Source organism: Trichechus manatus, unplaced genomic scaffold (genome assembly GCF_000243295.1).
Source record: "Trichechus manatus latirostris isolate Lorelei unplaced genomic scaffold, TriManLat1.0 scaffold00175, whole genome shotgun sequence".
Classification (NCBI taxonomy): Eukaryota; Metazoa; Chordata; class Mammalia; order Sirenia; family Trichechidae; genus Trichechus; species Trichechus manatus.
This window is the reverse complement of record NW_004444111.1, coordinates 2,019,474-2,043,749: the sequence shown is the minus strand read 5'-3', so window position 1 is coordinate 2,043,749 and position 24,276 is coordinate 2,019,474. Positions and strand designations below refer to the sequence as shown.

The window sequence follows — 24,276 nt, the reverse complement described above, 5'->3', positions numbered from 1 at the left end:
CTCACCCTTCTTCACCCCAACTTAGCCTCTTCTGCTTCCTGCAGCCACAGTCTCTTGTCCGGGAAGCTCCAGCTTCACCCTGGTGTCACTTGGCTTCCACCTGCCAGCACTGGCCAGCTCCCTGAATGCCTTTTGTTGGCTGCTGGTGTTGCTTTTTCCCGCTTCTTTAGATTTCTTCCTTACCTCTCACAACCTATCCCTCCTTTCTCTTAAATACCTGGCTCCGTGTGCCATCTTTGCTTCTTCCTGAAAGGCTGTGAAACACTGCTTGACTGTGAAACTGCTTCCCAGCCCATGCCACCACACTGGTGGGACTCCCAGGGCTTTTTTGTTTGTTTGCTCTGATTTGTTCTGTTTTGATTTGTTTATTTGTTTTCTTTTTCTTTTATTGGCTTGGGAGCTCCTTCTAGCTGGACAGTACTGCGCGGCTTGGAAGCTACTCCCTTACTCAGTGCAGACGCACAAGGACATCCCTGGGGACGTTTCTTTTTTGTTATTGTCTTTGGTTTTTTTCTTTCTTTGTTTTCTTCTCTCTCTTATTCCCTTTTTGCCTTTCTTCATTTCCAGTTTCTTGATTTATTCACTTTTTTCTTTTACCCTTTTTTTTTTTAAAATTTATTTTCCCCGTTTCTCAGTCTCTCATCTCTCCACTCCAATAGCAAGCTCCCTTAGCACTCTTTATTGTCTGTGTGTATGTTTTTGGCTCCTGTTCCTCTCTCCTCTCTCTCTTATTTCCCATACCCATCTTAGCTCCACACATCACAGTCTACCCCCTCCTTCCTGCCTACCTGCACCATGCACTGAACATCACACTCCCAAGCAGCACAGGCATGGCCTACTGAAACCTTCCCTACACTGATTCCCAGTCCGCACTGTCAGCCCTGGTACATGCCACAAACAACACATCCCAGCAACTCTCTTTCAGCTGGACCTACCCTACTGTACCATACCTGAGTGACTGACCCTGCCCATTGGAGAAGGAGGTGAAAAGTATTGTGCCCACAGATGAGCAAACAACAAAGAATGCCCATCCTGCCTGCTCAGACATAACCAAATAAAACAAAAAAGCAGGATGAAAACAACAAATGTACAATGAATAAATGAGGAAAATAACACTGAATGCCCTGAAGACAGCAGAAAATATCAAAACATTTACAAAAACATGACAGGATGGTTCCAGTAGGCGTCCAAAATAAAACACCAGATGAACTTCCAGTAGAAGAAAAGCCACTAGACCTAACTGAAGGGGATTCAAATCTCTAATATTCAGAATTATCCAAGAGTTGAAGCAAAAGCAGAGAAAAATGAAGCAAAAATAGACAAATTCATGGAAATGGCAGACAAATTCATGGGAAATACAGACAAAAAAATGGAAGAATTCAAGAAAATAATACAGGAACAAAATGCTAAAATAAATTTACATCTAGAAATCATACAAAAACAACAATTAGAAATCCAAAAGGTAAACAATAAGATTTCAGAAATGGACAGTGTCACAAAAGGTCTGAGGAGCAGGTTTGAAATGATGGGAGACAGGATCAGCGAAATTGAAGACAAACACTTAAATACAACTCTGTTTGAGCAAAAATCAGAAAAAAGGAACAAAGAAAAATGAAGAAACCCTGATAATTATGTGCGATACAATCAAAAGCAAAAATCTGCGAGTGATCAGAGTTCCAGAACAGGGGGAGAAAACAGAAAACATAGAGAGGATTATTGAAGAACTGCTAACAGAAAACTTCCCCAATATCATGAACAATGAAAAGCTGGCCATCCAAGAAGCTCAATGAACCCCATATAGGATAGACCTCAAAAGAAAATCACCAAGGCATATCATTATCATACTCACCAAAACCAAAGACAAACAAAGAATCTGAGAGCAGCTCGAGAAAAACAAAAAGTCACATACAGAGGAGAAACAATAAAACTAAGCTCAGATTATTCGGCAGAAACCATGCAGGCACGAAGGCAATGGGATGACATATATATAACACCTTGAAAGAAAAAAAATTGCCAACAAAGAATAATACATCCTGCAAAATGTTCGTTCAAATATGATGGTGAAATTAGGTCATTTCCAGATAAACAGAAATTAAGGGACTATGTAAAAACCAAACCAAACTACAAGACTTATTAAAGGGAGTCCTTTGATCTGAGAACAAACAACATCAGACCACAGGCTGAATATAGGACACAGGATTGTACTAGTTTGATACCAACCTAGGAAATGAGCTCTTAAGGACTATGCAAAACCAAAATATTTACAACAGGGAACCAGAGAGATTAATCTGTAAATGACAACAGCATCAGAACAATAAAAGAGGGAATAAATGGTGTAGGCATAGAACCTTCTAATGGAGAGGAAGGCAAGGCGATACCAAGTAATAATAGACTGGTTCAAATCTAGGAAGATAAGGATAAATTTCAAGGTAACCACAAAGAAGTTAACAAGCCTACTCATCAAAAGAAAAGAAAAACATAAAGTCTCAAAAAAAAAAAAACCCTACAAAAACAAAAGAAATGAAAAAAAAATCCACAAACAAAAGGAACTCAGCACAGGAGAGTAAGAGGAACAAAGAAAATGTCAACACCACAAAAAAAAAGCACTACAAAATGCAATCCCACTCCTAGGAATATATCCTGGAGAAATAAGAGCCGTCACATAAATAGACATATGCACACCCGTATTCATTGCCGCACTGTTCACAGTAGTATAAAGATGGAAACAACCTAGATGCCCACCAACAGAAGAATGGATAAACAAACTATGGTACATACACACAATGGAGTATTATGCAAAGATAATGAACAATGATGAATCTGTGAAGTGTCTCATAACATGGATGAAACTGGAGGACATTATGCTGAGTGAAATAAGTCAATCACAAAAGGACAAATATTGTATGAGACCTCTACTGTAAAAACTCATGAAAAAGTTTACACACAAAAAGAAACAGTCTTTCTTGGTTATGACAGATGGGAGGTTGGGGGGGAACTAAATAGACAATAGATAAGTGGTATCCTTGGTGAAGGGTAAGACAGTATACAATACTGGGGAAGCCAGCACAACTTGTACAAAGAAAGGTCATGGAAGCTCCATAGACACTTCCAAATTCCCAGAGGGACTGAATTGCTGGGCGGAGGGCTGTGGGGACCATGGTCTTGGGGAACATCTAGCTCAACTGGTATAACACAGTTTATAAAGACAATGTTCTACATTCTACCTTGGTGAGTGTCTGGGGTCTTAAAAGCCTGTGAGCAGCCATCTAAGATACTCTACTGGTCTTACCCTTTGGGAGCAAGGGAGAATGAAGAGAACAAGATACAAGGAAAAGATTAGTCCAAAGGACTAATGGACCACAGCTACCATGGCCTCCACTAGACTGAGTCCAGTACAGCTAGATGGTGCCCGGCTACCACCACTGACTGCTCTGACCGGGATCACAATAGAGGTTCTTGGACAGAGCTGGAGAAGGATGTAGAACAAAATTCTAACTTACAAAAAAAGACCAGATTTACTGGCCTGACAGACTGGAGAAACCCTGAGAGTACAGCCCCCCGACACCCTTTTAGCTCAGTGGCGAAGTCACTCCTGAAGCTCACCACTCAGCCAGGGATTGGACAGCCTTATAAAACAAAATGGAACAATGAGGCACAGCAGTCCAGGGACAAGGACTAGAAGGCAAGAGGGAACAGGAAAGCTGGTGATAGGGAACCCAAGGCTGAGAAGGGACAGTGTTGACATGTCATGCGGTTGTTAAACACTGTCATAGGGGAATACGTGTACTAACTGCTTAATGAGAAACTATTTGTTCTGCAAACCTTCATCTAAGGTACCAAAAAAGAAAAAAAAAAGAATTATTTATGTGAGATCAAATTGACAAGAGCAATTCAAAAGGTTTGATGGGAAGCCTAGGGGGCAGTGAGTTGAAAATAATGGTGACAGAATAATTTGGAAAGGATAGTGAGAATAGCAGCACAACTGGAAGAATGTAATTGATGCCACTGAGATGTACATGTAGAAACTTTTGAAATGGTGTATCTTTGGCTATGTATATTTTCACCCAAAAAAAGGTCCTCCAAGGTCGAGAAGGGAGAGTGTTGACATGTCATGGGGTTGTTAACCAATGTTATAAAACAATATGTGTTTTGACTGTTTAATGAGAAACTATTTGTTCTGTAAACTTTCCTCTAAAGTACAAGAAAAAAAAATTGAAAGAAATAAAGGAAAAGATGGAAATAAACTAAAAAAATCGGGAAAATGATACAGGAACAAAATGAGAGTTTCAATAAAGAGAAAGTATAGAAAAGAAATATTGCTGGAAAATACAATAACTAACACAAAAAGTTCAGTGTAGGAACTCAACAGCAGATCTGAGCTGGCAGAAGAAAAAATCAGCTGAGTGTGGCAGTGAAATTCTGATTAGAATTAACTGAAGTGAGAATGGAAGGAGAAGAATAAAAGACAGTGAATACAGACAAGCCTTTCAAGGAGTTTTGCCATAAAGTATAATAAGAAATGTAACTGTGGGGGGTTGGGCCAAGATGGCAGACTGGTCAGATGCTTCCTGTGGTCCCTCTTACAACAAAGACCCCAAAAAAGAAGTGAAAGGATTATATATGACAATCTAACAGCTCTGAACATCAAAGTTGAGGGATTGGACTGAGTGGCAGGGGGAGGGAGAGATGATTCAGAAGCAGCGAGGAGTTGCTAGACATGATCTGGTTGGCACTGGCACCCTGCAAGCTGGATCGGCTAGCGTGCAAGAGGTGAGGAAAGCAGTGGGGCTTAGGACGCATTTTCCCCATCAGGAGAGACTTAGAGGCGGAGAGTCTGCTCAAGCCTCCAGAACCAGTGAAAAATGGCACTCAATCAATGAAAGATTAAGTACAAGCGACTAACCTACCACAGGGATCAAAAAAAAAAACCCTTTTCAGAAGTACCTCTCTTCCATTTACCTGCCTCCTCCCCGCTCTGCTCCAGGTCCTGGTCCAGCTTCAGCAATTGCTGTGCCCCCTTGGGCTGGAAGTAGGAACCATCCTGCACCTTGAGCCATTCTCCCGGCTTTGGACAGGGAACAAATTAACAAACAGGAAAAAATAATCTGCCAGCTCCCCGAAGCTGGGAACTCAGGGCAGGCATAGCCCCTTTGCCTAGGCACAGGCATAAGGGGTCCATGGACTTTGAGTGCCTTTCACCCCTGCATAGACTGGTGTGGGCCCATTTCAACAGCATAGGCCCTCATTAGCACGTACAACAGGGTATATACCTGAAGCCTATTTTCATCTGTATCAGCTATAAGGGGGACTGGCATATTCATGACATTTGACACTGCCTTGCTCATTAAGCCAGGTCCTCACCTACCCATATCAGGGGCCTGAGGACTGGTGGCTCCACCTTCCCCATCGAGCCACCTGCGACAGGGGTCCAAGAATAAGTGGTGACTCCCAGTCCTTACAGCCAACAGCACTTGGTGCCCAAAGTCTGACTGTAAAAGTCACCTACCTACATGCTCTAGGTAGCAGGGACAGTCTTTCCACCCAGACACTCAGGGGCAGCAGTCAGCCCCCTGCCTTGATAAGCACATGACTCCCTAATGTAGCCAGATACCTGTGCCTAATCCAATCACCCCTGCTTGTCTATGACTATAGGTGAGAGCCTGCACCACACACTTGGTGACAGATGACCTGGACACCTGAGCTGAATCCACACAAGAAAAGTAAACGGACTCCTGAGCTCACATACCTAGTAACAGCTCTACCTACCTGGAGACAGGATGTGACGCTTCAAAGACGCCAATAATCAAACTAGCTCACATGACCAGCCTATATGGCCATATGAAAACAAAACAAGAAGCTAGGACACAGTAAGCAAACACCAAATAAATATAATAACTTATTGATGGCTCAGAGACAACAGTCAATATCAAACCACATAAAGAAGCAGAACATAATGACTTCAGCAAGCTCCCAAAACAAAGAAGACCCATAACTCACACTATGCACAAAAACTAACTCAAAATGGATCAAAGGCCTAAATATAAAATCTAAAATGATAAAGATCATGGAAGAAAAAATAGGGACAAGGCTAGGAGCCCTAATACATAGCATAAGCAAAATACAAAACATAAGTAATGATGCACAAACATCAGAAGAGAAACTAGATAACTGGAAGCTCCTAAAAATCAAACACTTATGCTCATCCAAAGAATTCACCAAAAGAGTAAAAAGACAAACTACAGACTGGGAAAAAATTTTTGGCTATGACATATCTGATCAGCGTCGAAACTCTAAAATCTACAAGATACTGCAAAATTTCAACCACAAAAAGACAACCCAATTAAAAAATGGCAAAGGATCTGAACAGGCACTTTGCCAAAGAAGACATTCAGGTGGCTAACAGATACATGAGGAAATACTCACGATCATTAGCCATTAGAGAAATGCAAATCAAAACTACAATGAGATACCATCTCACCCTCATAAGGCTAGTATTAATCTAAAAAAATACAAAATAATAAATGTTGGAGAGGTTGTGGAGAGACTGGAACACTTACACACTGTTGGTGGGAATGTAAAATGGTACAACCACTTTGGAAATCAATTTGGCACTTCCTTAAAAAGCTAGAAATAGAAGTACCATACAACCCAGCAATCCCACTCCTTGTAATATATCCTAGAGAAGTAAGAGCCATCATCCATGTTCATTGCAGCACTGTTCACAATAGCAAAAAGATGGAAACAACCTAGATACCCATCAATGGATGAATGGATAAACCAATTATGGTATATTCACACAATGGAATACTACACAATGATAAAGAACGATGAATCCAAAAAACATCTCATAACACGGATGAACCTGGAAAGCATTCTGCGGAGTGAAGTTAGTCAGTCACAAAAGGACAAATATGGTATGAGACCACTGTTATAAGAACACAAAAAAAGGTTTAAACACAGAAGAAAACATTCTTTGATGGTTACGAGGGTGGGGAGGGAGGGAGAGGGGAATTCACTAACTAGATTAAAAAAAAACATTGCCATTGAGTGGGCCATTGCCATTGAGTGGACTCTGACTCATAGCGACCATATAGGACAGAGAAGAACTGCCTCACACAGTTTCCAAGGAGCACCTGGTGGATCTGAACTGCTGACCTTTTGGTTAGCAGCCTTAGCGGTTAACCACTATGCCACCAGGGTTTCCACTAACCAGGAGACAAGAATTATCTTAGGTGAAGGGAAGGACAACACACAATACAGGGGAAGTCAGCACAACCAGACTAAACCAAAAGCTAAGAAATTTCCTGAACACAACCAAACACTTTCAGGTACAGTGTAGCAGGGGCGGGGGTCTGGGGACCATGGTTTTAGGGGACATCTAGGTCAACTGGCATAACAAAGTTTACTAAGAAAATATTCTGCATCCCACTTTGGCGAGTGGCTTCTGGGGTCTTAAAAGAGAGCGAGTGGCCATCTAAGATGCATCAATTTGTCCCAACCTACCTGGAGCAAAGGAGAATGAAGAACACCAAAGACACAAGGAAAATATCAGCCCAAGAGACAGAGAGGGCCACGTAAACCAGAGACTCCATCAGCCTGAGACCAGAAGAACTAGATGGTGCCTGGCTACCACCAATGACTGCCCTGACAGGGAACACAACAGAGAGTCCCTGATGGAGCAGGAGAAAAGTGGGGTGCAGAATTCAAATTCTAGTGAAAAGACCAGACTTAATGGTCTGACTGAGACTAAAAGAACCCAAGAAGACATGACCCCCGGACTCTCGGTTAGCCCAGAACCAAAACCATTACCAAAGCCAACTACTCAGATAAAGATTAGACTGGACCATGGGACATAAAATGGTACTCGTGAAGACAGTGCTTCTTAGCTCATGTAGATACATGAGACTAAATGGGCAGTTCCTGTCCGGAGGCGAGATAAGAGGGCAAAAAGGGATAGGAGCTGGTTGAATGGACATGGGAAATCTGGATGGAAAGGACGAGTGTGCTGTCACATTACAGGGATAGCAACTAGGGTCACAAAACAATGTTTGTATACATTTTTGTATGAGAAATTAACTTGAGCTGTAAACTTTCACCTAAAGCAGACACACACAAAAATCCTAACTCCAGCTCAGCTTTAAAAAAAGAAAGAAAGAAATGTAACTGTGGATCTTGGGGAAAGAATAAAAGCAAACAAATGCCAAAAAAAAAAAAAAAAAAAAGGAAACTAACATTAAACATTCAAAACAGGTAAGTGAAAAGTAAAAAGAAACTAAAACTAAATTATAAGTTTAAAAAAAAATACATTAACATATTAGAGATGAGGAAGCTGGAGTTGTCAGATAAATTCAAGAGCTATCTCAATTTTTAGAAATTCAATTAAAATTTAAAAAATCTAATTTAAAAAGTGAAAAAAATATGTACAATGAGAAAGAAGACATAAAATTTGTAAAAGAGCATTCTATATCATATTATGATAAAAATTTGAAAATCTTAATCCATTTAGATGATCTTCTAGGCCATTAAAAAATTACAAATTAGCCTCAAGAAGAAATAAATAGTCTGATGAGAATAATAATATGATGAAATAAATTAGTTGTCCAAGAAAAGGAAAAAAATAATTCAAACAATGAGGAAAATAAACCACCAGAGTTAGATTTTCACAAACATGTTCTATCAAATTTTCAAGGAAAAGTTATTTAAGTCTATATTAACTTCTCCAGGTCATAAGAAAAGAAGAAATGCTTCACAATTCATCTAATGAAGCTAGCATAATCCTGATAACAAAATCTATCAAATATAGCACAAATTAAGAACACTGGAATACAAAATCGCTTATGAATATGGATGGAATATCCTAAATAAAATACTTGCAAGTCAAACTCAGCAGTAAATTAGAAGAACAATAAACCATAACCAAATAGAGTTCATCCCAAGCATTTTAAAATGATTTACTACTTAGAAAACTATTAATATAATACCATTTCCATAGGTCAGACGAGAAATTCTTTAGAATCATCTGCACAGATGCTCAAAAAACACTTTCTAGAAGTCAACATCTACTCCTAATAAACAGTTTTTGTACCCTGATTATATTACAAATCATTTATCATGATAATGAGCATATATTTGAAATCAATATCTACAGAACAATTAAACACTTCTTTAAAATAAAAGTCAATGAAGCCTATTTTTAGATGTTATTTAATATTTCATTTACATGCCACATAATAAAGTTTGATATCTTATCATGAAGAATATCAGTAATATGTATTTTTATATATGTTGTCTCATTGAATCCACATAATACGTATAAATAGTGTGCAATGAAATATAGTCTAAAACCTTGAGTTGAATGGCTCCACCACTTAGCTTTGTGTCCATGAGAATATCACTCAGTCTCTCTAGGCTGGTTCCTTATTTGACAAATTGATAGTAATAATTATTGCTTTACTTACTTCTTGATAATAATATTTCTTAATCTGAAGCAAAAATACGAATCAAAGAGTCAAGTTGGATGGATGTTTTATGATATTTGGATTTATACCATACAGTTTGTTGATCAGTTAGTAATAAATATTACCTTTCTACTAACAAAAACAACTTTCAAAAATTACAAAACACCAGCTTATATGCAAAAGGAGTCTACCAATTTACAACCTTTAATTATAACCTGAATTATAAAAAAAGTGTGCCTATCTCATTGTTTAATGAAATATGAAAATAGCATATATTTCCAAATCTTTAAAAAGTCATGTTTTATTGTCTTATATTCTTATATGACTGGGTAAAACAAAATGTAGACACGTGCTTTTATTGCACAAGAAATTAAGAGTTTTAGATAATAAAATTATTTTCTAAAAATATATTGCCACCCCATAAAACACGACAGGACTAATGAGGCACAGCAGCCCAGAGACAAGGACTAGAAGGCAGAAGGGGACAGGAAAGCTGGTGATAGGGAACCCAAGGTTGAGTAAGGACAGTGTTGACATGTAGTGGGGTTCTTAACCATTGTCATAGGGCAATATGTGTACTAACTATTTAATGAGAAACTATTTTGTTCTGCAAACCTTCATCTAAAGTGAGAATAGCAGCACAACTGGAAGAACATAATTGACATCACTGAATTGTACATGCAGAAATTTTTGAAATGGTATCTCTTTGGCTATGTATATTTTCACCAAAAAAAAAAAAAAAAGGTCGAGAAGGGGAGATGGTTGACATGTTGTGGGGTTATTAACCAATGTCATAAAACAATATGTGTACTGACTGTTTAATGAGAAAATATTTGTTCTGGAAACCTTCACCTAAAGTACAATAAAAAAATTTTTTTAATTATTTATATTGATTGCGTGTGGAAATTATACTATTTTGGATATATTGGGTTAAATAAAATATACTATTAAAATTAAAAAATATATATTGCCAAACTATAGAAGACATAAATTAAACACGAGAAAATGATTTCTAGAAAATGTTTGCTTTTAAATTTAAAAAAAAAAAAATTTCATTTTCACTGTATATTTGAAATACTTAACCAATTTCAAGATATTTTCAGGGTAACAAAAGGCATTGTAGAAATGTTTGTAGAGGGAAAATGTGTTTTCATAGATGCAATGACAGCATAAATTAAAGTGTATGTTAACGAGCTAAAGACTAAATTGGAAGCATGATATGTCTTGAAATTAAGAAAAAAAAAGTTAGGTTGTATGTGCAATTAGGCAGCACAAATCTTTTATCCTCCTCTTGAACTAAAAATTTCAATTGCATACCAAAAAATAATGCATGGAAATGATGCACATCATTGCTTTTAATTGAGTGCTTAACATGCTCTCTTTGAAAACGTAGCTTAAAGGTTTTTGTAATGAGCAAAATACAGAAAAAATTAATATTTATAAAAACTTCATCATGTTCTCATCTTCTCTAGAAAGTATGGAAGTCCCCTAAATTATTTCTGTTATTGAAAACTGTTACTAACCTTATAAGCACATCTACAATGCTTCATCAAAACTAAGATCTTGCTATGACATCAAATTAAGGAAGGTCAGACTTGCTATTTTAGAAATGATCAAAGAAATTTAAAAGTGATTGTTTCTAGGTTCATTGAGTGAACTCTTCTTTCTTCAAAAATATTTTATTAATAGTGATGTTTTTACAGATGACAAGTTTCAGCTCAGTTAACAAATTGAGGTCATAACTATTTGATAACGCTATATAATATTTTTCAAAATTTTAATGGTTGTTCTATCCCTGGTGCTTAGAGTAGTGACTTTTGATGACTACTATATATTTCGGAAAGCGACATGCAGTCTTTTAAATCATCAAAATTATTTAAATATCTATACTCCATCTCACCAAGTTCTGCTTTTTCCTTTCTTTCTTCCCTCCCTCCCTTCCTCCCTCCCTCCTTCCTTCCTTCCTTTCTTCCATTTCTCCCTTCTTCCCTCACTACTTTCTTCCCTTGCTCCCTTTCTCTCTCTCTTATAAATTCATTGATTCACTCATTCATTCAACAAGCATTTATTGAGGGCCTAAAACAGGGCAAGTACTGTGGAAGACAGCCAAAGATAAAACAATGCAATTCCTGTCCTTAAAAGCCTTCTCATTACCAACAACAACCAAAAAATATGTGTTGTTGTTATTGTGAGGTGCCATCAAGTCGCTTTTGACTCATAGCTACCCCATGTACAACAGAATGAAACACTGTCAGGTCCTGAGCCGTCCTCACAATCATTGCTATGTTTGAGCCCATTGTTGCAGCCACTGTGTCAATTCATCTCGTTGAGGGTCTTCCTCTTTTTTGCTGATCCTCTGCTTTATCATGCATGATGTTCTTCTCCAGGAACTGGTCCCTCCTGATAACATGTTCAAACTAAGTAAGACAAGGTCTCATCATCCTCACTTCTAAGGAGCATTCTAGCTATACTTCTTCCAAGACAGATTTGTTTGTTCTTCTGTAGTCCACAGTATTTTCAATATTCTTCACTAACACCAGAATTCAAATGCATCAATTCTTCTTTGGTCTTCCTTATTCATTGTCCACCTTTCACATGCATATGAGGCAATTGAAAACAACATGGCTTGGGTCAGGCACACCTTAGCCCTCAAGGTGACATCTTTGCTTTTTAACACTTGAAAGAGGTCTTTTGCAGAAGATTTGTCCAATGCATTGATTGTGCATCTAAGTAAAATGAAATCTTTGACAACTTCAATATTTTCTCCATTTATCATGATGTTGCTGTTTATCATTTTTATCATGATTGGTTACACAAATATGTATATAGGCATATACTTGTATGAGTATGAATATGTGGGTACAGATAGATGTATCTATAGGCATATATGCATACAGGTATGTGTGTGCATTCATGTATATTCATATATATAATAAATTATATAGGGGACACAGGTACAGATACTTCTTAATCCAAAAAAAGCAAACCCACAGCTGTCAAGTTGATTCTGACTTATAGTGACCCTACTTATACCTTGTGGGACAACTCAGTTAATTGGCATAATATAGGTCAAAAAGTGTATGTTCTACATCCCAATGTGGAGAGTAGTGTCTGGGGTCTTAAAAGCTCGTGAGCAGCCATCTAAGATACAACAATTGGTCTCTATGTCTTCGGAACAAAAGAGAAAGAAGGAAAGCAAAGACTCAGAGAAGAATATAGTAGTTCACCAGACAAATAGTATATACGAACCATGGGCTCATCTACCCTGAGACAGAACTAGATGATGCCCAGTTACCACTACTGACCAATATGATCAGGGCCACAGTAGACAGATCCTGATAGAATGGGAGAAAAACGTGGAACAGAGCTCAAATGCTTAAAATTTCCAGACTTACTGGACGAGTAGTGACTACAGGACTCCCAAAGACTATTGCCCCGAGATACTCTTTAAACCTTAAACTGAAATTATCCCTTGAGGCCACCTTTTAGCTAAACAACAGACTGGCACATAAAATAAAGGATGTCACTCATGAGTAATGAGCTCCTTTAAAAAATCATCTATACGAGATCAAATGGTCAAAAATTACTCTAAAACAAAGATGAGAAGGCAAGGGGGCAGGGAAACTAGAGTACTGGAAATGGGATGAAAGAGAATGATGCCACATTGTAAAAAAGTGTAACTGATATCACTGAATAATTTGTGTAGAAATTGTTAAATAGGAACCTAATTGGCAGTGTAAACTTTCGCCTTAAATGCAACAAAATATTAATTTTTTAAAAACTCTTATCATTTACAACAACAAAAATTTTAAAAAACCTTATCATCTAGAAAGTAGTAGATAAGTAATCATTGATCTCAATAGAATGCTATTAAGTGCAAGTATAGAGGTAAACACAGGGTGCAATTAGACTTCAAAGCAGATAGAAGAAAGTGAAGACAGTTTCACCAGAATTTTCCTTCTTCTAAGCTGAGATTGAAAACAAAAAGATTTAACCAGACAATGGTGAGAAGCAATGTTGAATTTGACTTTATAATTAGCGGAAACAGTATTGGTGAAGAGTTGGAAGAAAGAAAGCACAAGGCACATTCTAGGTCTTCAAGTAGTTCCATTTGGTTAGGGTATAGAGTTAGAGGGAAAGAGGTATCAAAAGAGGCTGGAAAGATAAGTAAGGGTGAATCAGAGAGTGACTTGCAGTACTATCTACTGAAGATAAACTTCTCCCAACTCATAGATCCCATCATATCCCCTCTGGCACTTCAGCCTAGTGCTTTTTATTTTAGTGATTTTTATCCAGTGTCTTCAGCCCTGTTTACTTCTGTATACTTCTCTGTCACCTACACAGTGGTGTAAGTCACTTGCCTACTAACTCTGGTGCATATTGCCTACATTGCAGGAATAAGGATAATATCAAGGCATTTTCAGAGAAATAAAATTTTGAGAATTTACCGTGACTTGAATCTCATCAGAGAAGCTTGTAAGATATATACTTTAGCAACACAAAAGAAAATAACAATCCCAGTAGGAAGGTTGAATAAAAAAGGAGAGTTTTGTGGAAAATGTTAAACTGGGGATAAATATAAGCAAAGATTTATTATGTAAACAAAAAATAGCTAATATACAGGGAGTAATAAAAAAGATGGGGCCCTGGTGGTACAGTGGTTAAGAGCTCACCTGCTAACCAAAAGGTTGGCAGTTCGAATCCACTAGCTGCTCCTTGGAAACCCTATGGGGCAGTTCTGTTATGTCCTGTAGGGTCGCTATGAATCAGGACCAACTCGACGGCAACGGATTTGGTTTCTGGTGTGGTTAATAAAAAAGACAGGCATAAAATGATGGGAAAAAGGAATATATGTGAAGAAATAATGATCAGGTTCTTAAACAATTCAGGGAGAAGGTAAAGATGTTGATTTTGCTTCAGATCTAGTAAGTGAAATATGCATTCCAAAAATTCCAGGAATAGTTTATTATAATTCTACATATTCTAAACTTATTTTCATCTAAATATATGGCTTCAAATTATATAAAGGGAAAAAAACTGCAATGTAGAAAAAGTAATGGAGAAAGCCACTATCATATTGAGATATTTTAACACAGTTTTCAAAATAATTGATACGTCTGTCAAAAATAAGTCAGAAATAAAAAAGACAGATAATACAATTAGCATAATTGACAAAGTGAACCTATTTAGAATTGTTTCTCAAAAGCAGAGAAAACACTTTTATTCCAAATGGACATTAATGCAATTGCCTATATATTATGACAAATTAAGTCTTAACAAATCTTAAACAACTTCTAGTACATAAGACCACCTTTATGAACAAATAAGAGTTTCATTAAAAATCAATTTTAAAAAGATAACTTTAAAATTCTATGAAGAGGGAAAGGTTAATTTGTCCAAGATTGATCACAGGGTAATTTGCAAACAGAGTTTGCTTTCTATAAGGTTCAAAGGAAACTGGTTTAGGTCCAATTTGGAAAGAATCCTAGATAAATGGAATGATAGATCATGTTTACAGTTAGGAAGCCCGATCATAAAGATTTTATGTCTCTGCCAAATCATCATAAATAAATGCAATTCCAGTAAAATTCCAACAAAATTTCTGAAAGAACTGAATAAGACAGTGTTAAAATTTATATGGAAGGATAAGGGCCAAGAATAGCCTAAAATTCCTGAAGAAATGTAACAGTTTGTTTTCTCCATAATAGATAATCAAGACTCATTATAGAATTTTAAAAATGTAGACATGGAGTATTGCGGTAAAGATGATTAAGTAGAACAAACAGAAGAAAGGGAATGAAAAAAGAGAGCCACATAAATATGGAAGCTTGCTGTGTGACAGGGATGACACTGAATATTAATATATAAAGAAAAGATACATCAGTACATTTTATTGTAACAGTTTATTTTCTGTATAAGAAGAAATTTAATTGGAGATGCACTTCATACCATACTTATACATAAATTTCATATTATAGATGAAAAGCAAAATTAAAAAACATTTAAAATAATGGGAGAATTTCTTTTTATTATTCTGCATTAGAAAAACATTCTTAAACCAGTTCAGGAAAGAACACAGCTCAACAAAAATATTTATAACTTTTACTACATTAAAACTGAAATTTCTTGTCATCAGAACTTACCAGAAAGAAATGAAACCCATTGTCCTAGAGTTGTTTCCGACTCATTAAGAGCCTATAGGGCAGAGGAGAACTGTCCCATAGGGTTTCCAAGAAGCAGCTGGTGGATTTGAACTGCTGACCTTTTGGTCATCAGCCAAGGTCATAACCACTGCGCCACCAGGGCTCCAAAGAAATGAAGACTGGGAGAAAATATTTTTAACGTATGTGATTGATAAAGGTTTAGTATCCATAATATACAACAAATCCGTACAAACCAATTAAAAGATAAGCAACTACCCAACATAATGGGGGGAAGGGAAGACATGAGCAGCTTTTTCATAGAAAAGAAAATACAAATGACCCCCAGAAAAACCATTAAAATATGCTCAATCCTTTCACCGAAAGATAAAGTGCCTACAGACTGGGAAAAAAAATTTGCCTATAACAAATCTGACAAAGTTCTAATCTCTAAAATCTATAGGAAAATCCAACACCTCTACAGCAAAAAGACAAATAATCCCATTAAAAAATGGGCAAAGGATCTGAACAGACACTTCACCAAAGAAGACATTCAGGCTGCTAACAAACACATAAGGAAATTGTTAGTGATCACTAGTCATTAGAGAAATGCCAATCAAAACCACAATGAGATACCATCTCACCCGGACATTAATTGCACAAATAAAAAAAAAAATAGAAAATAACAACTATTGGAGAGGTGTTGGGGAGACTGGAACTCATGCACTGCAGGTGAGAATGCAAAATGGTACAACCATTTTGGAAAAGAAAATGATGCTTCCTTAAAAAGCTAGAAATAAAAATACAGTATGATCCAGCAATCCAACTCCTAGGAATATATCCTAGAGAAATAAAAGCCATCACCACAAATAGACATATGCACACCCATGTTCATTGCAGCATTGTTCACAATAGCAAAAAGATGGAAACAACCTAGATACCCATCAACAGATGAATGGATAAACAAACTATGTATGGTACATACATGCAATGGAATACTACTCAGCAATAAAGAACAATGATGAATATGTGAAACATTTCACAACATGGATGAATCTGGAGGGCGTTATGCTGAGTGAGAAGTCAATCATAAAAGGACAAATATTGTATGAGACTACTATTATAAAAACTCAGGAAAAGGTTTACAAACAGAAAACATTCTTTGATGGTTACTAGGGAGGGGAGGGGTGGGAAGGGAAAAACACCAACTAGACAATAAATAAGTGGTAACTTTGGTGAAGGGTAAGACAGTACACAATACTGGGGAAGTCAGCACAACTTGACCAAGGCAAGGTCATGGAAACTTCACAGACATATCCAAATTCCCTGAGGGACCTAATTATGGGGCTGAGGGCTATGGGAACCATGGTCTCTGGGGACATCTAGCTAAATTTGCATAACAGTATATAAAGAAAATGTTCTACATTCTACTTTGGTGAGTAGCATCTGGGGTTTTAAAAGCTTGTGAGCAGCCATCTATGATACTCCACTGGTCCCACTCCATCCGGAGGAAGAGAGAATGAAGAAAACCAAAGACACAAGGGAAAGACTAGTCCGAAGGACTAATGGACCTCAACTACCACAGCCTCTACCAGACTGACTCCAGCACAACTGCATGGTGTCCAGCTACCACCACCAACTGCTCTGACAGGGATCACAATAGAGGGTCCTGGACAGAGTTGGAGAAAAATGTGGAACAAAATTCTAACACACAAAAAAAGATCAAACTTACTGGTCTGACAGAGACTGGAGAAACCCCAAGAGTACAGCCCCCGGACACCATTTTAACTCAGTACTGAAGTCACTCCTGAGGTTCACCCTTTAGCCAAAGATTAGACAGCCCCATAAAACAAAATGAGACTAAATGGCCACACCAGCCCAGGGGCAGAGACAAGAAGGCAGAAGGGGACAGGAAAGCTGGTAATGGGGAACCCAAGGTCGAGAAGGGGAAACTGTTGGCACACTGAGGGATTAGCAACCAATGTCACAAAACAATATGTGTATTAATTGTCTAATGAGAAATTAATTTGCTCTGCAAACCTTCATCTAAAGTAGTATAAAAAATACACTCAGTCCTACTAATAATTATGGATTAATATAAAGTTATAAAGAGATGCAATTAAAGAGCCTTATAATAAAAAGTGGCAAAGGAACACCTTTTTAAACACTAGGTGGGAAGTGTAAATTGGAACAGGAATGTGTATATTATTTCCTTTTATTATACTATTATTTCCTTTTAGTATATTATTATTTCCATTTACTATTGTTTCCTTTTACTAGATTAATGAGATGCGGCAGAAGAGGAAAGCAGGAACGCATAAGAGAAGGTCAGAGAGATTCGAAGAATGAAAAGTACTCAACCTACCATTGCTGGTTTTGAAGATGAAGGGAGCCATGAGCCAGGGAATGTAGGCAGCTTCTAGAAGCTGAGAATAGCCAAGCCCCAGCCCTCGTCTGACAGCCAGCAAGCAAACAAGGACCTCAGTTCTATAACCACAAGCAACTGAATCCTGCCAGTAACCTGAATGAGCCTGAAAGCAGATTCATTTCTCAAATCTCCTGAAAGGAACGCAGGCCTGCTGATAACTTGATCTTGGTCTTCTGAGACCGGGTGCGGAGGAACCAACTGAGCCACACTGTGCCCTGACTTCTGACGCAGAGAGACTTTGGAATAGTAAATGGGGGCTATTTTAAGCTGCTGAATCTGTGGTAATCTTTTATAATAGCAATAGAAAAGTAATGAAACAGAAAATTAGTTAACTGCTATTTAATTATTGAAGACAAAGATTTCATATTCAGGGCTTATAACTAAAATCAGTATTTTTTTAATTTTTAAACATGAAAAAACTCACCTTTCTTGATAAAGTAGCTAATTCATTTGTTGATGACTTTGTTTCCTTCAGTGCTTCAGTCACTGTCTCTTCTTTCTCCTCAATATCCAAGTTAACATTTTCTATAGATGTGGAGTAGTGACGATATAGACTATTGAGTTTATCTATCTCTTTCCTAAGAGAAAAACACGACTGATTTTGTTACATTGAAAAGACAACTAAATTTAAAGTATATTTAAATTAGTTTCTGACTTCACAGTATGAATCAATAGAATTTATTTATCCCTAAAATTTCTCCCATCCCAGAGCAGCTCCCCAATTCCTGCAAAGTGCCAGGAGTCCCTGGGTGGCACAAACAGTTAAATGATCAACTACTAGCCAATAGGTTGGTGGTTCAAACCCACCCAGAGTTGCCTTGAAATACAACCCTCATTTACCGCTTCCTAAAGGTCATAGCCTTGAAAACCCTATGAAGCAATTTCCAGTCTGCACACATGGGGTTGCCATGAGTTGGAATTGACTCAATGGCAACTAACAACCACTTAGAAATTAATTAAACAAACAAAAAAAAAAAAATCACTAGTAGTATTTATACTTCCAAGGGAAAGGAATTGAGAAAAAAAAAAAGTGATGCATAAATGATCAGAAGTTGGTGTGTAACACAAACCACATTTTGGTTTGACTTTAAGTAAGAGACTTAAGCACCTCTGATTCAGAGATTGGGTGGGGCAGGGATGGAAAGGTAGAAAAAAATGAGAAAAAAAAAGAGAAGAAGAGGTAGAGGTGAAAAGACCAAGCACCTAGTTCTTATAACCTTAATTTAGGGTTAGGTTTCCCTCCCAGTATTAGAGATAAAATGGGGGGAACTAGAAATAAAGAGAAGTAATTGACAAGGAGGTCTTTGTTCCTGCATGACCCTCTGCAAAGGACCTGTGAACCACATAGTTCTTTATCTTACCTGGGAGTTAGAACACACATTCCAAATATAAAAGTGTCTTTACATAATAGTGTTTGGGTTTAATGGAAGGAAAAAGCACAAAGAAAATGATAAAAATTGTCATTTTTGTAAAATATCAATATTTAATACAAATAATCCCAATTTTTTTAAGACACCATAAATGAAAAGACAAATAGACTGGGAGATTTATTTGCAAGTCATAAAAGAAAAAAGAGTTAATTGTTTATATATAATCAACTCCTACAAATCAGTAAGAAATAAAAAAATTAACCAATAGACAAATGAGCAGAGAATATAAATAAGTGATTCACAAGAGAAGAAATGTGAATGACCTATAAACATATGGCATGCTTATTGAATTGGCTCAGGTTCCCATGCACCAACTCTGATGCCAAAGGTAGAGTCAAATGAAATTTAAAGACACAACCTGACTACAGAAATGAAAATTAAAGCGACAAGTAACTAGGGAGAAACAAAAATGATTGACCACAAAGGGAGACATCATCATATGGATGGAATTTGAAGCTGAGACTTTCCCAAGTGATCTCATCCAGTGAAGATTAGTATCTTAATTCAGTGATGGGGTGGAGACAGAGATGGTGGAGGACACACTGTAGAAGCAGAAATAAAGAAGTATGGTGGTGTTCTAGATATACCATCTGCACCATCCAGGGACTCCTGGAATTTATGCACACACATATTTACATAAGTATGAAACGTATTTTTTAAATATACATAAACTTAGTGATAAGATAGACGGGTATTTTCTCTTTATCTGAAATTTTTGTATGGGAATATATGTTACATTTTAAATTAATTGTTTTAGAAAGGAACATTATTAAATGCTGTAAGTATCATTAGTGAATAATTCTTACTTGTAGACATCCAAGCTTGCTTCAACACGTTTAAGATCTTGATCCATTTCGACTTTAATTTCTTCAGCCTTTTGTTTGGCATTTTCGCAGTTTTCTTTAGCTTCTTCAAGTTCTTCATGGACACGTTTGCACAGTTCCATTATCTAGAAATAAAAAAAAAAATTCTTGCTAATAGATACACTTAATAGCTAATTATAAAGAATCAGAAAAAAGAAAGATCAGAGAAAGAAAAACCTAGGGTGGTATTTTAGTTATTTGGTGCTGCTATCATAATAGAAATACCTACCACAAGCGGATGGCTTTAACAGACAGAAATTTTTCTCAATTTAGGAGGCTAGAAGCCCAAATTCAGGGCACCAGCTCTAGGGGAAGGCTTTCTCTCTCTGTTGGGTCTGGGGAAAGATTCTTGTCTCTTTTCAGCTTCTGTTCCTTGGTTCCTTGGCGATCTTCAAGAGGTATGGCAACTGTCTTCCCCCATGTGTGCTTCCTTGTCCCTGTGCTTAATCTGCTCTTCTTATATCTTAAAGATGATAAGGCAATATCAGCGTAGGTTAAGACGTACCCTACACTGATACAGCCTCATTAACCTAACAAAGAAAACTCTATCCCCAGTTCTGCTCTTTTATATCTCAAAAGAGACTGATTTAGGACACATCCTGCACTAATACCGCCTCATTTAACGTAATAAAGAGACCTCTATTCCAAAAGGGGATTACAGCCACAGGTATAGGGGTTGGGATTTACAACACTTACTTTCGGGAGATAAAAATTCAATCCATAATAGGTGGTTTTGATTGAGATTAAATGTTTTTTACACACCTTTTCTTCTTATATTTAGTCTATTGCTTAGCATAATGGAATTTCAGGTTCTCTATACCCTGACAGGAATCATTGCTGGGTTTAATCATTATTAAAGTTATTAAGAAAATAAAATGACTTCAACACTCAAATTAACCTGTCCAAAATAAAATTATTATCTCTTCATTCACGACCTCCTGTTACATTTTATAATTTTTATTGTTTTAGTAATAATTTATTACAGAAAAATGAGAAAACTCAGAGGAACAAAGAAAATTTTTAAAGATCGTCTGTAATCCCCTTATCCAAGGAATAACCCTTGTTATCTTTGTGCAATGGTCCAAAAATATTAAAATTTTAGTTTTTATTAAATAACAAATATCGTAAATATTTGTCCCTCTCCCTCCATCTCTTCTTCCTCTGTCTCTCTGCCTGTCTACCTACCTACCTACTTTTCTGTTTATCTGTCCATCCATCCATCTGTCCATCCATTTGTCCATCCATCCAATGCTACATAACATTCCCTCATATCACACATTGCTCATTGCTCAACTGATCTTCAACTGTATGAACATTCTGCACAACTTGGTATGAACAAAATTATGACGGACACTACATAGATATTACTGTGACGAAGAATCAGGAAACTACATCCTGTAGGGAAACTGCGCATCCGTAACTATTTTCTTCAAATATATTCTTAAAGAAAGATTTGCTAAGATAGAAGTGAATAAAGTATATTTTAAGTTTTGTTTTGTTTTTTCCCAATATTTAATTCTTTTGGGTATGTACCTAGAAGTGGAAATGCTAGGTCATATGGTAATTGTATGTTAAACTTTTTGAAAAACTATCAAACTGATTCCTACAGTGACTGGACAATTTTACCTTCCTACCACAAGAGTCTCAATTTCTCCACATCCTCACCAACACTTCTCCTTTTCTTTTTTTTTTTTTTTAACTATAGCCCTCCTGTTGTTGCTGTTGTTAGCTGCCATCAAGGCAGCCCCTGACTGATGGTGATCCCACGAACAGAATGCTGCTGGTCCTGAGCAATCCCCACGATTGGTTGCATTTCGGACCATTGTGATCCTTCAGGTTTTCTTTGGCTGATTTTCAGAAGTAGATTGCCAGGCCTTCATTCCTAGTCATCTTAGTCCTCCACTAAAATCTATTCCTCTACTAAAATCTATTCAGCATCATAGCAACAAGCAAGCCTCTGCAAGCCTCCACTAAGAGATGGTTGTTGGCTGCACGTGACATGCCTTGGCCAGGAATCAAAACTATGGCTCACTCATGCAAGGTGAGAATTCTACCACTAAAGCGCCAACGCCACCTATAGCGATCCTTAACCCATTACCGCTGAGTCGATTCCAACTCATAACAACCCTATAGGACAGAGTAGAACTGCCCCATGGAGTTTCCAAGGCTGTAGATCTTTATGGAAGCAGACTGCCACATCTTTCTTCTGCTGAGCAGCTGGTAGGTTCAAATCACCAACCTTTCAGTTACCAGTCAGGCGCTTAACCACTAAGCAACTGATCACTTCAACAATCCTAGTGGGTGTGAATGGTATCTCATTATGGTTTGAGTTTGCATTTCCCTAATAATGACTAATGATGTTGAACATCTTTTCACATGCTTGTTGGTCATTTGTATATCTTCTATAGAGGAATGTCTGTTCAAGTACTTTGCCTATATTATAATTCAGTTATTTGTTTTTTTGTTGTTGAGTTGTACAAGTTCTTTATATAGTCTGAACACTAGACCCTTATCAAATATATAAATTACAATATTTTCTCCCATTCGGCAAGTTATCTTTTCATGTTCTAGATAATGTTTATTGATGCACAAAAGTTTTTAATTTTGATGAAGTCCATTTGTCTAGTTTTTCCTTTGTTGCTTTTGTCTTTGTTGTCCTATCTAAGGATTCATTGCCAAATCCAAACTTTTGAAGATTTTCCCAATATTTTGTTCCAAGAATTTTATGGTTTTCATACTTACATTTAGATCCATTTTGAGTTAATTTTCCTATATGGTGTAAAACAGGGAGCCACCTTTGTCATTTTGCATGCATGTGGATATCTAGTTGTTGCAGAAACATTTGTGGAACTATTCTTTCTTTATAGAATGATGTTGGCATTTTTGTCAAATATCTATTGGTCCTAGATGCAGGACTTTATTTCTGGATTCTCAATTCAATTCCATTGATCTATATATCTATCCTTCTGCCAGAACCACACTGTTTTGATTATTTTAGCTTTTTAATAAGTTTTGAAATTGAGAAGTGTGGTCTTCAAGCTTTGTTCATTTTCAAGATTGTTTTTGACTATCTGAGCTCCCACCCAATACCGTATAGATTTTAGATAGGCTTTTCCACTTCTGCGAAAAAAAAGGACATTGGAATTTTGATAGTATTGAATTGAATCTGTAGATTGCTTTCAGTAGTATTGACATTTTAACAATGTTAATATCCCATTAACATTGGATGTCTTTCCATTTATTTAGGTTTTCTTTATTTGAACAATATTTTGTACTTTTCAGTGTACAAGTTTTTCATCTTCTTGTTTTAATTTATTCTTAAGTATTTCATTCTTCTAATGTTATTGTAAATGGAATTGTTTTATTAATTTCAATTTTGGATTATTCATTGATAGTGAATAAAAATATAATAGATTTTTGCGTGTTGAGCATTCGTCCCGAAACATTGCTGAATTCATTTATTAGCTCTAACAGAATGTTCTGTGGAGTGTCTATATATTGGATTATGTCCTCTGCAAACAGAGATAACTTCTTCCTTTCTAATTCAGATGCCTTTTATTTCTTTTCTTTGTCCAATTACTCTGTCTAGAACTCTCAGTATAATGCTGAATATAAGTGATAAAAATAGGCATCTTTTCCTTGTTCATGTTCTTAAGGAGAATGCTTTCATTCTTTTACCATTGTGTATAATATTAGCTGTGGGTTTATTCATAAATGCACTTCATCATGTTGAGGAAGTTCCCTTCCATTCCTAGTTTGTTGAGTGTTTTTATCATGAAAGGGTATTGGAGTGAGCACATTTTTTAAAATAATTTATTCTATTTTTATTGTTGTTGAGAATATACACAGCAGATCATACACCAATTCAACAATTTCTACATGTATAATTCAGTGACATTTAGTACATTCTTTGAGCTGTTCAATCATTCTCACTCTTCTTTTCCTAGCTGTTCTTTC

General features: G+C 36.7%; 1 protein-coding gene across 1 annotated transcript in view; it reads right to left on the bottom strand.

The window, feature by feature from the left end:
* The window catches only part of CCDC178 (coiled-coil domain containing 178), a 477,152-nt gene that overhangs the window by 395,478 nt on the left and 57,398 nt on the right, over nt 1-24,276 (bottom strand). The window contains exons 8-9 of the mRNA XM_004386900.1: nt 20,263-20,405; nt 18,451-18,604 (exon numbers count right to left, since the gene is read on the bottom strand). Of these exons, the coding sequence (XP_004386957.1) occupies nt 18,451-18,604; nt 20,263-20,405 (297 nt within the window). The remainder of the gene's footprint in view (nt 1-18,450; nt 18,605-20,262; nt 20,406-24,276) is intronic.